General features: G+C 38.8%; 1 protein-coding gene across 34 annotated transcripts in view; it reads left to right on the top strand.

The window, feature by feature from the left end:
• The window catches only part of TNS3 (tensin 3), a 251,975-nt gene that overhangs the window by 146,691 nt on the left and 90,514 nt on the right, over positions 1-14,770 (top strand). For all 34 annotated transcript variants that reach the window (XM_086843893.1, XM_086843708.1, XM_086843703.1 and 31 more), the window contains 3 exons: positions 582-760; positions 1,104-1,221; positions 1,321-1,404. In XM_086843893.1, the coding sequence (XP_086700019.1) occupies positions 582-760; positions 1,104-1,221; positions 1,321-1,404 (381 nt within the window). The remainder of the gene's footprint in view (positions 1-581; positions 761-1,103; positions 1,222-1,320; positions 1,405-14,770) is intronic.

The following is a 14,770-nucleotide window of genomic DNA, read 5'->3' as shown; positions in this document are numbered from 1 at the left end:
GTCATTCTGCTGGTTTAGCTTACTCTTCTGTGCTGTTCCTCAAAAGGATCACAGCTTCTGTGTGTAGCTAATACCTAATTTTTGTGATTAAGTGTGATTGTTATGTGTGTCACAAAAGGTGTACAATGAACTGAGTTTATAAGGGTCAGGGTCTGTTTTAGCTAAAAAGAATCTGCTTTTGAGAGGGGAAAGGAGGAGAAAATACAGCCGTGGACAGCAGCAATGTTTTTTTCTGTCAAGAGCCACTGTGTGTCAGAAATGGCAAGAGGCTTCTCATTGGAGTGCCCATAGCGGCCCCTGCTGGCTTGTTCTTCTGATGGCACTGGGGGTGATTGCTTCAAAAACGAGTATCAGGAAGAAACATGCTGCTTTACTTACTCCTTTAGAACAAAGGGAATTGTAAATATTTTCCAGCTGGTGTCAGCAAAGAAACTACAGTTGTTATCTTTTCCCCACCTACGTGGTTTTGTAAAGCAGTTTGAACATTCTTGATTATATTCAGTACAGACACAAAAGTGAAGTTTGTTTTAACAGTTGTAACTGAAAAAAAATAGTTTCTTAATCAACTTGCCTGTTTTCAGCAACAGGTATGCAAGATGATGATGCAACGGGAAAAAGGCTCAGGAAGTTAAGTGTTGGGCAGTATGACAACGATGTTCCTGGGGAACCATCGCCTAACAGGTGTGGATGGGTGAAGTCTCCTGCTACTCACCAGGCTGTAATTCCAGCATCACCAGTTGCTGGAGGGAAAACCAAGGAGGTAAACAATCAAGAATTTTTCACTAAATACTGAAGTGAGTGGCGAGTAGGAAGTCTTACGTTCTCTGTCCAAAAATAATGTGAAGCAATTGGGCAGTTGCATCATGGCAGTAAGAACAAATAACTGCATTTACCTCTGAAATGCAATTCAGTCTTTAAGGATGCTCTTGTCTATTCTGTGTTTGCATGTTTTCAATGTTCCAAAATCTCTCTGCTGGAACAGTAGATCACATTATATCTGATTACAGAAACCTTCTGTAATTTGATGAAGAATGCCCCATTGTGTCATAGGGTTAAGTGAGAATTATCACACTGTAATTTTGCTTTTTTGTGTATTCTTTTAGATGATCGTTGTACATTACCAAGATGAAATAGATGGGGGAATCCTCTCCACAATGAAAAACGGAAATGAAGCTGTCACATTCACATCAGCTTTTCCCCTGTCAACAGAGATGACATATGGTAAGAAAATGTCTGTCTCTATTTATTTATTTGTTTTAGTACCACTATTGACATTTTAGCTGTTACTGAAGAAGAACTGCCCTTTTCTCTTTCCTCTAGTGACAACACCTCCACTATGCCATCAGCAGATTCCCTCCAGCCAAAAGGTCAGCAGCCCATCTGAGCGGTACAGAACCATTTCTGGTAAGGTACCCCTCTTTCCTAAATAATGTGAAAATGAACTGTGTATGAAGGCAACTAACACAACAGTGGAACAGTGCTTTATAAATGGGACATATAAATGGTGAATTTAGATGTGCAAGTCAGAGAAATGGATTTTAGCAGTCCTATTTTAATCACACCAAAAACAAGTGAGTAATGAAGAATTATCCAAGAAATATCTAATGCCTTCCAGATTTTAACTGCCAACAGGGAGTCCCAGTGGGCAAATTCAGTGTGGAGCAATTAGGCAGCTGCATCACAGAAATAAGAGGAAATGCAGCTCAGTTCTTGAGACTATCCTGCTCTTATTTTCTCTGTTTGCATGGTTTCAGTGTTCCTCAATCTTTCTGCTGATATGTGATCACTAATCTAAATTAGTAGTATCTAAATAATACTACTAGCAGGAGATTGGAGTTCTTTGTGATTTCAAGCAGGTTTTGTCTCCATCTCAGGAAAGACAGGTAATATTCATGTTGCCATCTTTCCAGGCAGGTGAAGTCGATAATAGAGGTTGACAGTAGCTATGCTGAAGTCAAGGAGATCCTTAACCAGACAAATGATGTTCTGGAGGGTTTTATTGCCAAGATGCAGTGTGTAAATGCGCAACCATGGGAAAGTAGTTGGTAGTAGATGATGACGTATTTAAAGATTTAATATTATCTAGCTATGATTTTTTATAATAAAGGATGATTTTCAAGGCTTTAACTCTTTGCTACTAAAAATAGCAGCTAAGCTACTGTTACCTGTCACCTTTTTTGTGCAAAACTATTTGAAAACACTAGGATTTAAAAGAAAAATGTGTTTCTGGACTGCATCAGAAAATGCTGGACATAGCTGGCAGCCAGCTAATGTATATAAAAACTGAGTAAAAATCACAGGCATTCATTTTATGCATTACATGATGTTCAAATGAAAATTCATGTATATTATGTATAGTTTTACTGCTTAGGTTATGACTGTCTTCTCCAGAAGGATCTTGATAGTAGAGTTCTCAATAAATTTGATGATGGGTTTTGATGCAATAATAGTGTTTCAGTTTAAACTTAAAAAACCAAACCTTTTATGTTTAATATGCCTCACTTAATAGTTGTCAAAAACAAATAACATCAGCACAGCATAAAATTATCTTTAGCTATAGAAAAATCTTCTACCCAGTTCACGACATCTTTTTATGGTATTCCCTGCTTCTAAGTAATTAGTGGAAGATATCTTCCTGGGGACAACTTCATCAAATCAATTATAGGTTGATCTACTGAACAGTTTGTTGTTAAATGTTTTCTATTAATGTTGCTAAGAGCTAAGACTTGCCCTGGAAAAATACTTTGCTTTCAATGTACTTCTCTATTTTGATTCTCCTGCTTAATTATAAATGCTGTCATCATCTCTAAACTGCTGGTTTTAGATGCTCAGTTAATGGAACACTGAAAAGAATTATTCTAATTATTAGAAAAGGAGGCAATTCTTCCTTTGAGTGCCTGTTTCAAAATGAGGTTCAAGGTGTATTGAATGCTACAGGTTAAGTGCTCATCTCCATGCAGCTTTGCTTTTAGCTGTAAACATAATGTACTGCGACATTAAAGGTGTTAGTTCTTACTTAAAGGTTAGTTCTTAGTTAAAGGTTAAGTACTTAGTTAAAAGTAAAATGTATGAGGTGGGTCAGCTAGAAAATGTGCAGTTAAAAATGCCTGTTAGCAAGCATCTCTCAGAAATGTTGATTGGGTGACTTGCCCATCAGAGCATAGAAACTTTTATTGTCAGAGGCAAGTAAGAATCATACTTTAAATGTTTTAAAATTTTATATCTTCACTTCTGCTATAGTTATTGCCTGTTTCTACTGTAGCTACTTGCTTTTGGGTCTTCTGATTTCTTTGGCAAGAAGTGCTTCTTATTTCTGCTACCAATCCCTAATTCATGTCCAGAGCAAGAGTGTTATGTTTTGAGTGTTGAAGAGGCCAAGAATCTGAAGGGAACAGACACAGCTGTTCCTGTGGTTGAGACTGCTTTAATGCACATGCCTTAAAGGTGACTCTAACAGTGTGCACTTTCCAAGAGTTCTTAACAGCCTCAATTTTTAGTACTTTCCCTTGCAGCCTAGCACTTCTTTTAAATGCTTACATGGTCTTTATTTTGGTAAAAGTCAGGAAACATACTGACTTCTTCAGAAATTTTCACCAGCTGAGGCATTTTGAGTCTTGGGCTCTGGAGTCTTAGCTTCTGCCATTAAGATATTACTACTTTTATCTCAGTTCAGATCACCCTTGAATTAAAAAATTGCTTTGTTCTGCATCTCAGCTTTGCTGTTTATCTGCTTTTTAAGTTACCAGTGAGGATGCTGAAACCTGGTTACCAATTAACTAGACGTATTACTGTTTTATTTCCTCCCTCTTTCCTTGTGGAGAATAACATTCAGTGTAATCAATGTAATATCAAGGGATTCTGTTGTGCTTTTAGAAAAGTGCAAAAATATGTATTTTGAAAAAATACACAGTTTTGTGTATGTTATAGTCAAGAATTGCAATGACATCCAGTCCTTATGTATAAAAAATTATAAAATTCTCTCTTCTTTAAGTTATTCTTGTAAACTGTGTACTAGTATCTTAGATAGAATGCATCTGATTTTTAACCTGTTTACCTAATGACACTGTCTTTAGTAATGTCTTATAAAATGGAGCTATGTTATCCCTAGAAATCTTAATTTTCTGTACAGGTAAAACCACTTTTCTGGAGAATGCCAATGTAGTAGTGTTATGTATCTGTCTCCCTTACATTAGCTATGCCCTAACTCTTCATTCTTCCTATACATTTATTGGAGATAAATGCATACAGGATGTCCTGCATACAGGATTTCTTTTCATAGCCTTGTTCTTTATCAAACAGGTATAAATTTAATTTCCCTCAGTCTTTATGCATACAGTCAATTTTGTGTCAGCAGTGCTGCTCCAGTGATCACTTGCTGCTATGGTTTCATGGCCCTTTTCTTCACTTTACATAGCTTGAAAGTAATACAATACCGAGTTCATTCTGAATTATCTTTGAAAGACACCTTGTTTCTGGAGATGAACCTAAGTGTCTATAAATTGGCTAGTGGTCTATAAATTGGGTAGTTTTATGAATACCACACAAAAAATAGGGCTGCTTCAGATAGAGCCAGGATATACCGATAGCTGATGTATATTCCATGGAAGGAAGAGTCCCACACATCGGTGAAGGAACTGAAGCACTATTTGTAGGTCATTTTGAAACTCATAAAGGCCCTATTGTCTCAGACAGCAGACAGCTAATTCAAGTCCCTTTGTACACAGAAGTAACAAATAAAAGCGTAGCAAGCTCTTTGCTGGGGGAGGGGTGGATTGAATGCTGGCTAGCTGCCCTGCCACTCCACCCCTGAGGCTACATGTGAAGAACTGCCCCTTCTTCAGCCCTGGTCAACGCATAGACTGAACTTTGCAGAAGGTCTGCATTCACAAACAGGCACTGTCTTGCAACACAAGGCCAGGGATCTGTGGAACAAGGGAAGATTGTCTGTAATCCTTTATCAATGTACTGACAAAGGGAGGACATGATGCCACTTTTTCCCTTCTTTTCTGAACAGCCTAACTAGACTTGTGTAGTTCAAGCAGTGCAAATGATGGAATGAAAGCACTGCTGCCTCTCTGAGCCTTCAACCATGTGTAAAGCTTTGCTTTTTCATCTGTTCCATGGAGCTTAGCCTATGTACTGTACTCAAGGCTTGTGTATGAACTGCATCTATTCTAAAAATTTTAAAAAGGGCAACTTTTCTCCTCATGCCATTGTGGAACTCTTCAAGACCACACACTAGAACATTTCCACAATTTTTCTCATACAGACTCTGTTTGTATCTGACAGACATTGTAGCCCTAAATTCCCCTCATTGACTAACACAGACTTACTCTGTTACATCATCCAGTAGAGTGATGAGCACTTAATAAATGTATTGGAAGGCAAACCCACAACCTAACAGCCTTATTATTGCAAAATTCTATTACTGATTAGAATTTTACACTTTTGTGGTTTGATACTGTTATTCCAGGATGTAATTTCTACCAGTCACTTAGTTGCAAGGGAAATTATACATACTGCTTAAATTTTGATAAAAAAAATATCAGGGTTCTGAACTGAAGGTCAGTTTGGGAATAAAAGTGAAACTAATTAGTGAAAGAGAAAATTTCCCTGATTGTGATGGGCAAAAATTTTCACCACAATGTGAAATGCTTTCATATAATACTCATTTATACCTGTCTCTCTCTCCTCATCTTACCTTTTTATGTAAGATATACATATCAAAGCAAGTATAGGGACTCTGGTAGTCCAAATTCACAGCAAAAGTAATAATATCCCATCTCATGTGCTTAAAAGCTTAACCATTAGTATATATAATGTAAATATATATAATATACGATTATATATTATATTGATATATTGCTATATTAATATATTAATTATATATTAATTTATATCAGTCTGAATGGTGGAAAGTATCTTGTAAGAGTAGAATAAAATTGAAACTGAAAATACCTTAAAATACTTGTAGTCTCTGCCTGCCTTTACTGAGAATCCTTTAACTATAAGTGTCTGTAACTGAGCTATTTGGTAATTAGCTGTAATTGAGCTTTTTTTTTCCCACCTCTCACTCAGTTTGGCTAAGATTTTCATGGGAAGAACTATCCCAGTCTGCACTACTTAACTTCCCAAAGCTTTAGAGATGAAATGATGTAGAACTTAATCAATTTAGCTAGCTATATATGGACAGGTTTTGTTTACACCTATGTTACATGTTTCTACATAAAACTTAAAAAAAATCTGTAAATATTTTACCCACTCTGCAAGCATTCTAGTATGTCATTGATTCAGAGGAGAAAGGAATATAATTATACATAACTGAATATAAAAAACTAGGGCGTGCCAAGTCCATGGCAGATACTGTGTGATGATAAACCAGTGGGACAATATAAATGTGTGTTTTCTTTGGCTGATACATTAAAGCTGACAAAATAGGCCACTCTCGTTACTGGATTTTCATAAGAAAGCTCATTCTCTAAAATATACTCTCTCTTCCACTGTTTTTGGATACTGTAGATTCATAAAATATTCTGGAACATGAATACATTTTGTTTTGCAGCTATTGTTGTGTCTGATCACAGAGTCCATAATTCTTAAATCTGATGCTTATGTCGGGACAAGGATATTTCATGATGAATTGTTCTTACAGCTCCCCAAGCTAAACTTCTGCAAAAGGACATGGTCTGCTGTGACCTACATGTTGAACATCACATTGAACATGAGAAAAACTTGAGTGATACAAATGGTCATGGAAAATACTGTGCTAGCAGAATGCATAACCTAGTGCACATGTGCATAATTTCATGTGCAGCTTCTCTATAATAATTAAGAATTTGAAGGGGGAAGAAAAAAAGAGAAGATATATAATGTTTTTCAGACATTACATTGAAGAAATGTTGTGAAACTGTTCACTGTCTCCTCTTCCTAGCCCCCTTGCTTTTGTAGCAGAGTTTGCATCTGGACAGAAACATTGTGATCATAGGTCAAAATGGGCCTTAGACCATATCCTGCCCTGTAAAATTGCTTTGGAGAAAGAATCAGATACTGATTTGGAAAGACTTTGTTTTACATAGTGTGTTTATTTTGCTGTGCAATTATTTACATTGTTTTTTTTTGTTTGTTTTAATGGATGACTTTTCATTCCATGTGGGTGAAGTGCTGGTAGATATGTAAATCAGAGTACTGAGGCTGTTCCCCTAGAAATGACCCTCTCAGAGGTTCCTTGGCACTGCCTGCATTAACCATTTGAACCAAGACACTTCTGAAAAGTTACATGGAGTCTCCTGCCTAAACAGCAAATGTGAATTAAGTTTTCTCACAGGGAAATGAGTATCCAAGTGGTGGAGACCCTAAATACAGAAACAGGCTCTCTACTTTCTCATCCACTCATTTTGTCCTGAATTCAAATATTGAATTGCATTAAAGGAAAGGCAAATCTTGTGACAAAAGAGTTCTCCTACTGGAATTCATATGAAATAAGGTTTCTAGATTGGGACATCTTTAAAGTCTCTTGCATGCTATATGTCTTTCATCAATGGTACCTCAGAAAGTCTGACTGATCCTTGATCCCTCCCTAGTAGCATTAAATCAAGCAACTGCTCATAGGTTCTTCATCAAGAAACCACCCATCCTATAAGAGCTTCCCTTATTTGGGGCACCACACTTTAATCCAGTCTGTCTGTTACTTGTTTTGTCTCGACTAACTTTTCATACCACTGTGAACTGAAAATGAAACAACTGCCTTTTTTCAAAAGGATTTAGTAACTGAGAAAAACTTGGAAGTTTTGCATAAGATATGTAAGACACATTGCCTGTTGGAATTTCATTCAGGAACCAATACATCTGAAAGTTTAATTGTGTGGCCTGCAGCTTACATCCTTCCTGTAGCTCCAGTCCAAAGGCATCTTCTTGAGAGAAAGCAGTAGCATTATCTGGTGCTTATTTTTGTGTTTGTTTTTTTTTATTAGTTATTATCTTTTTTATTAGTTGAAAAGATGATGGCACTTCCAAGGCTGCTGAGCAGTTTCTTGCTATGTTCACTAGTATCTGTGAGAGCTCAAAAATTTTAAAATTCAGGCAGTAAAATAAGCTGTATAATACTGAAGTTACAAATGCCAGAAAAAAAAGTTGTTTATATAATCAAATATTACATGGGAAAAATGTCTTAATACAATACTTCAGTGTTGTTACTTGATCATGGTCTCAAAGCATATGTGCCTCTTCAGTTAAATTTGAAATACATACTGACACTGGTGGGTGGTGGTGGTTTGGTTTTGTTTTTTTCCTCTTTCTATTTTCATGCTAAGAACCACTGAAAAAGTGATTACTTCAGAGGTTTTTAAAGCATTGTTTTTTTAGAGAGTTTGGTTTATCTTTTTTTCCTTTTGCATGGAAAAAAGTAATGCATTTTCCCACATAAATCAGTCATTTGATAAATAACTATCTTTGTATATATTAGTTGAAATATAGATGAATAGTGTCTTACGCATATATAAAATCCAAAAGAATCTGAAGCTGAGAAATCCATCACTAATATTTGCTTCTTTTGAAGATGCAAATAATAAGCCATTGACAGAAACTTAAAAACAATTTAATAGAAATAGGGTTGGATGAGCAGACAGCCTGGCAGATGTGTTTGTTTTTACACATACCTGAGGTTGCTTGTTTGCAGTGCATGTGCATAGCACACATTTTTGAGATGTCACTAGTCACTTTGTCTGGAAAAGGTTAAATTAACAAAAAACCATGGGAACAACTACAGCTTTTGCTATGATTCCATGAAATTTTTTCAACTTTTTCAGGATCAGGCCTCCTACTCTATGACATGGCACTTCATGACTGTGATGTTCTAGAGTAATCCATGTAGTTTGAGAGAAGGCTGAAGAAGAAAGTTCCAAGAATCGAAGTAGAGCTGTGAGCACATCTTTTCAAAAAAAGTGCAGCTTTAAAATGATCCTGTGTTTAAGCGTCTGGAGGATCTGTCTACTGCATTCACAAGTTAAACATACTCTGCAGTTTCGGAATGACAAACTTTCCAGTGTTGAGTAGGAACACAGAGGAAATACACATTGAGTTCCACTTAATTGTTTATAGTCTAAAGGTCATATTGTTCTTTGTTTTTTAAGATGCTGTTCTCCCTCTCTTCAGGTTTATTCCCTCTTGTAGAGGAGGAGAAAACCAAATTAATCTGTGTTTTTCTATGCCTGAGTTAGGTATGTTATTTCACAAAGCCATTTATATTCAGGCACTTTGTGGACAAAATCTGAGATGAGCAATCTACTTGACATTGACTCCCACGTTTCTGTCAATTATCAGAGGAGCAGGGAAATGCATGACATTCCTTCACAAATTGTGGAGTTTGCTGAATTTGTATGAAGGACACAACACAGTCACTCTGCTGCAGGGGTTCTTGTTGGAGAAAGGTGCATGTTCTAATTCAAACCCTACGTTTTAAACTATTTTGGATAAATTGTGCAGTGTAATCGTTCCGATCAAACCAGGAACTGATGTACTGTATCTAGGAGAATTGTACACTGGTACCTCCTGGCAGAGATTGAAAGCCCTGATCCTGGTTGCTGTGCTGTGCCTGGAACAGACATGAAACCAGTTCTTGCCAAAAAACAAACTTTCTCCTTTTGAGATGGCCATATCTTACAAACTGTGCTGACCTAAACCAAATCAGCTCTTCACGTGAGATAGCAAACACTGCCTTTCCTTCTTTTCCTATCTTCTGGCTTTAGAGTTTCAGACTTTTTACTTTCTTGAAGAAGAAAATCTCATCTGGTTGAAAATTTAAATTTGTGACAGAAAAACAAGCAAAAGGTGAGATTTTTGTTATGCGCCCTTTTCTTTGTTATTAACTGTCCATGTCAGAGGGATTTTCTTGATGAGTAGCCCTTTATAACTGAGTCTGTTAGAAGGATCCATGCAAAAAAATCTTAAGAAAGGGTGCATTTGATAAATGCTGACAAAACTCAAGTATATTCATACTTTTAATTACATTATTTCTGCTTACATTACATCCTTATAATATTTTGGAAAGTAAGTTCCTTACTTAACCTTCTTCATATGTCGTCTCAAACCACTGTTACCTCCTTTGTTAAAGGTTACTATTCTTGTTCCCTTCTAATTCAGCCAGGATAAATAACCAAACAAGCAAAGCTTTCAAGATTTGAAAATCAGGAAAGAAATGAGATATCCAGAGGTCCTGTGACTACAGTGTTTTTTATACAGAGATGGAGATGCTTTCTATGAAGAAAAATTTTCTCTAATCATTATTGTTTATAGGAGTGTGAAGACTGTTTGACTGCATCTGGCTCTGCCAGGAAGCATCCAAGACAAAATGTAGTTGTATAAGAAATTAATCAAAGTAACTGATGTCAGTTCTGAATTGCTGCATAACCTGACCCTGTGGCAAGGATTTTCCTTTCTTTTTACCTGATAATATGATATATATGATATATATATCACAACTAACCTTTGCTATTTGGCTTTTTTATGTGCAGTCTTTATGCAACATATTTAATAGGAGCAGCTACTATGAAGGAAAACAGTAGTATGAATGAATATTCTTGTTAAGGAATAGTTTGATTTACATTATGGTCTGTGAAAGAAAGCAAAATGTTAATTAGTTTACTGGTACTCATCTCTATAACCAAGCCAGCTTGTGTATTTTAATACTATCAAAACGTACCTGCATTCAAAACATGGTGCCGGTAGAAATTTGAAAGCAGTAGAATAATTCACTATGGGAAAGTTTTAAATGGTTGTATTTGTTTCTGTCTGCAGTCATCCTTTCAGAAAATACGGTGTGTGGGGCACTGAAGAAAAATCTGAAAAGGAAATGTGCTGCTCATTGTGGAGCTGCACTGTTTCCACTCGTCTTCCTGACCTGTAAATAAAACCTGCTCAGAACAATGCTAGGGGGATGTTGAATGCAACACAGTAAGGCTACACGTGTTTTGTGATCTTGGGAAGCGAGTAAAACTGTATTCAGAGCTCCGGATGCTAAATATATCCGAGAGCGTTGAGTCAGTTCGGTGTAATAGAGTAGCTGGGATTTGGTCAACATTAAAAAGCACTAATCTGACAGCCTGACAGTCTTTGAAAGAAACAAGTAAGTGAGGCCAAATTAAGTGGTGGGGGAACAACAACAACAACAATACCCGCCCCTCAACACTCAAAAACCCCCCCCCAAATTCAGCCAAATAGCAGCACCCCTCCCCCCAGGCCAAGTCCCCAGTCGCCCCGGCTCCTGTGCTGCCCGCTCGCTCTCCGCCCCCGCGGCGCTGCCCGGAGCCCGGGACCCGCTGGGAGCGGCGCTCGCCTTCCAAGAGGCGGTGAGAGCCGGGCGGGGAAAAGCGGGGGGAACAAGGCGAACGCAAATGAGGTGGAGTCAGCACTGCAGGCACACACTGAATGGGGCAGTCGAGCTGAAGAGCGGGAGGGAAGCCTAGTCTAACAGCTATCGGGGAATTACTTTCTGCCTGGATGAGGTGAACTCTGGCTATTCTTCATCTGGGTGGCTGTATGGAGACAAGGGAGCCTGTGCTTCTCTCGCCGCAGACCCTGGATCCCGCTTTGCGGTGAAGTTGTAACACGCGAGGGAGAGCGGAGGGTGCTGGCAGATGCGGGAAATAGCTTTTCCCGAGTCTCTGCGTGGCGGGGCGGCGCGCCCGGCTGCCTCGATTCGCTGAGCCACGGGCAGCATGCGGCACGGAGGGAAAGAAGGACGATTTCGCACAGCCCCGTGCGAGAGGAGCCCTCACGATGGCTTCCATAGGTAGGTCTGTGGTTCCCCGCGCCCCTGCGTTGTGCGCGTTGCTAAGCCTGCAAACTCGTTTTGTGGGCTGGTCTGGTGCTCGGCTGGTCGCGCTCGCCGCCGCGGCAGCGGAACGTGACCCCAGGGGAAGGGGAGGGCGGCGGAGTTCACTGAGGGAAGCTGCAGCCTCGGGCAGCGGCCGCTCCGCTGGCGGGGTGGGGAGCTGGGAGCACGCACGGAGCCTGCGGCCTGCTCCTGCTGCTGCTGCGAGCTCGGCAGGAATTAAGTGGGAGGAAGAGTTACGCCTTTTGTAGCCATGTAACAACTTCGGGAGGCTACGCAGAAACGGAGAAGGTTTGCAGACAAGGAGTTCTGTCAGTATGAGAGTTTACTGCAATCGCTGGGGGATGATTGAGGGCATCAGGCAGGGGTTGAGAGTTTTGTCTGGTCGCTTTTCTGCCGAGGAAGCCTTGTAATTTTTTGTATGTCGTGGTGGGTCTTTTTCAAAGTAGATGAAATGAGGGCTGCCTGGAGTATACATAATCTCTGTCTATGTAGAAAAAAATTGTCCAGGCTGATTCTTTTTTCCTCTGCTGAGGAGTTCTTAGTAATGTTATAGCAGCGCTGAACTTCTTTTTGAAAACATGAAAGGTGTAAGATTTTGTAAACACGAGCCTTTCCTAAATGAGGAATGTGAGATGGTTTTTGTGCTTTCTTGCTTAATGAGAAAAACACTTTATTGTGCCATTAGCACTGGAAGGGTGATTTGTCTAATTCCTGCATCCAAGACAAAATGTATTTGTGTAATACATGTAAAACACTCTGACTTTCTTACTTCAGATCAAAATTTTCCATAAAAATATAATGGAGTCTCAGAGCAGGCAGCTGTTACATGGTACAATGTACAGGATGCACCAGAATAAAGAGCCTGGTTCCTACTGCCTTAATTCAAACAATTTTGCAATTCAGGCAGTAGCAGCACATGCTTGGGTAAAGACTGCAACCCTAAAAGGAGAGTTACTGAATCACGGTTCTCGAGAGACAGATCAAGAAAAAAAATGCAAGAGCGTCACTTCTCAGTCGTGTGTTTTGTGATACTGAACAATACTGAAGATAAACTGACTGACTTTGTTTTTACTTGTTTCAGTTCCAGGTTATTAAAAGCAGCTTTTGATCAGTCAGATTTTTTTCTGGTTTTAAAATAAAATGGTTTAGGTGTACTGCTTGAACAATCAAAAAACAGCCCTTGATTTTGTTATTCAGGCTGCAGTGAGCTGGGTTCAGCATTTTGTTGCAGGCAAGTGACTGAAAAAGTAAACAGGTTGAAGATGGTCACATTTAGCAGAATTTTTCTCATAGCAGAAAAACAGGACCAAAGTGAAAGTTTTGATAGAAGGTCTAGATATCAGTTTGATTGCTTCCATTTCTTCTATGAGGCAAGTATGCCTTTGACACCAAAAACTGCACACTAGGACCTCTCTGGTTCCTCGTGGCACCAGGGAACTGGACTGAGACAGGAAAAGGGGAGTTTAAACTCCTTCTTTCCCTCTCTTTCACCTTAGGAAAAGCATATAGGGTCATAACACAAAATAGAAAATGTCAGCGAGTCTTTGTACTTGCTTCTCAGAAGTTCCAAAAAGGCCCAAGCTCTGTCCCTTCTTTCACTCAGTTTTCCCCCCCTCTGCCTTCAGCCTTGCCTCCTTTCCTTTGGCTTGGCAGTGTATGTCAGTAGACATGAGTGGCACTTTTCAATTCAGCACAGACGTCTTAGACCTACATCTCCAACATTTCAAGCAGTTTTAATGGATAATGAACTTTGGAACATAAGGCTGATATTTTATTCTTTTCTTAAAAGGTGCTTGGTCTTTCAGTGCATTCTGCTTGAAAAAGCATTACTGTACTTTGGAATGTTCTATTTTCATGTTTCATGGGTTCCTTTTTTTCTTCTCTAAAACTATTGCAATTTAATTTTACGGTTTGATGAAAATTGTCATATTCAGCAGTGTGAATATCTGAAATTCCATTGTGAGATAAACATGATAAGAACGGAATTGTCTATCTCTAAAGCCATTTTACTAATTTGCTGTGTAAACTTAGTGTGGACATGTTAATAATTGTATTCTAATTGCTTTATTGGATTTTTTTTTTCACCACTGAATGATATGCTGCACGTAGAAACAGAATAGGCATTCTCTTGTTTACGCATTATGTACTGGTAGTGATTCTCTCTTAAAAAGTGTTTTAATAAATATCACATTTTATGTTACATGTGACCCGGAAGTCTTGAGGAATGCCTCTGCAGCTGATTTGCATTCCTAAGACAGCAAAGCTTGCTTAAAGTTAGTAGCACAGCATCTGCAAGATCTTTTAAAATACATGAAAAGACATATGCAACTGATTGCTTTAGTCCTTGGGGAAGTTTCTTTTTTTCTCCTGTTACTACTTGGGAGAATGAAATGAATTAGTATAAGAAAGCCTTTCAGAAAGTCATGATAAAGATTTTGCTGCTTAGAAGATACTGTATTGTTAATTCTGTTTCAGCAAATAGGAGGTATTTGTATTTTGGTGTTTGAGTGAATGTACGATATACCGAGTTGTCTGTAAAACCGTCTAGCTATTTTCTCGAAAAAGAAGCCATATAGTACAGACTTTAGGGTGGGCTCAAGTCTGGTGTGGTAAATCATCCTTTTTAGTCTGATCCCTGTGCAGAGAGGGCAGAGGGTAAGTGCAGTTAATTGTGTAAGCCTGTGGTTGCCTGGAGATAAACTGACACCTGGCATAGCTTCAGAGGCTGCATTTGGCTGTTACTGGCAGGCTATTATGGGAGCTAGGAGTTGGAGAACACAGGAATGTACCAATACACTCCCACTTTTGTCATGCATCTTGCCAGCAGGCCAGGGTCTCTCCTGATGGTAGTGAAGTGCCAGCCTTCCTCACCCAGTGCTTGCTGGGGAGGACTGCTGTGCCAGGGATGTTTCCTCAAGGGGTGACATGGATGATTTACAG

Source organism: Cyanistes caeruleus, chromosome 1 (genome assembly GCF_971803275.1).
Source record: "Cyanistes caeruleus chromosome 1, bCyaCae1.hap1.1, whole genome shotgun sequence".
In the NCBI taxonomy this organism is placed as follows: domain Eukaryota; kingdom Metazoa; phylum Chordata; class Aves; order Passeriformes; family Paridae; genus Cyanistes; species Cyanistes caeruleus.
The sequence above is the reverse complement of the archived record's forward strand: the minus strand, read 5'-3'. Positions and strand labels throughout refer to the sequence as shown.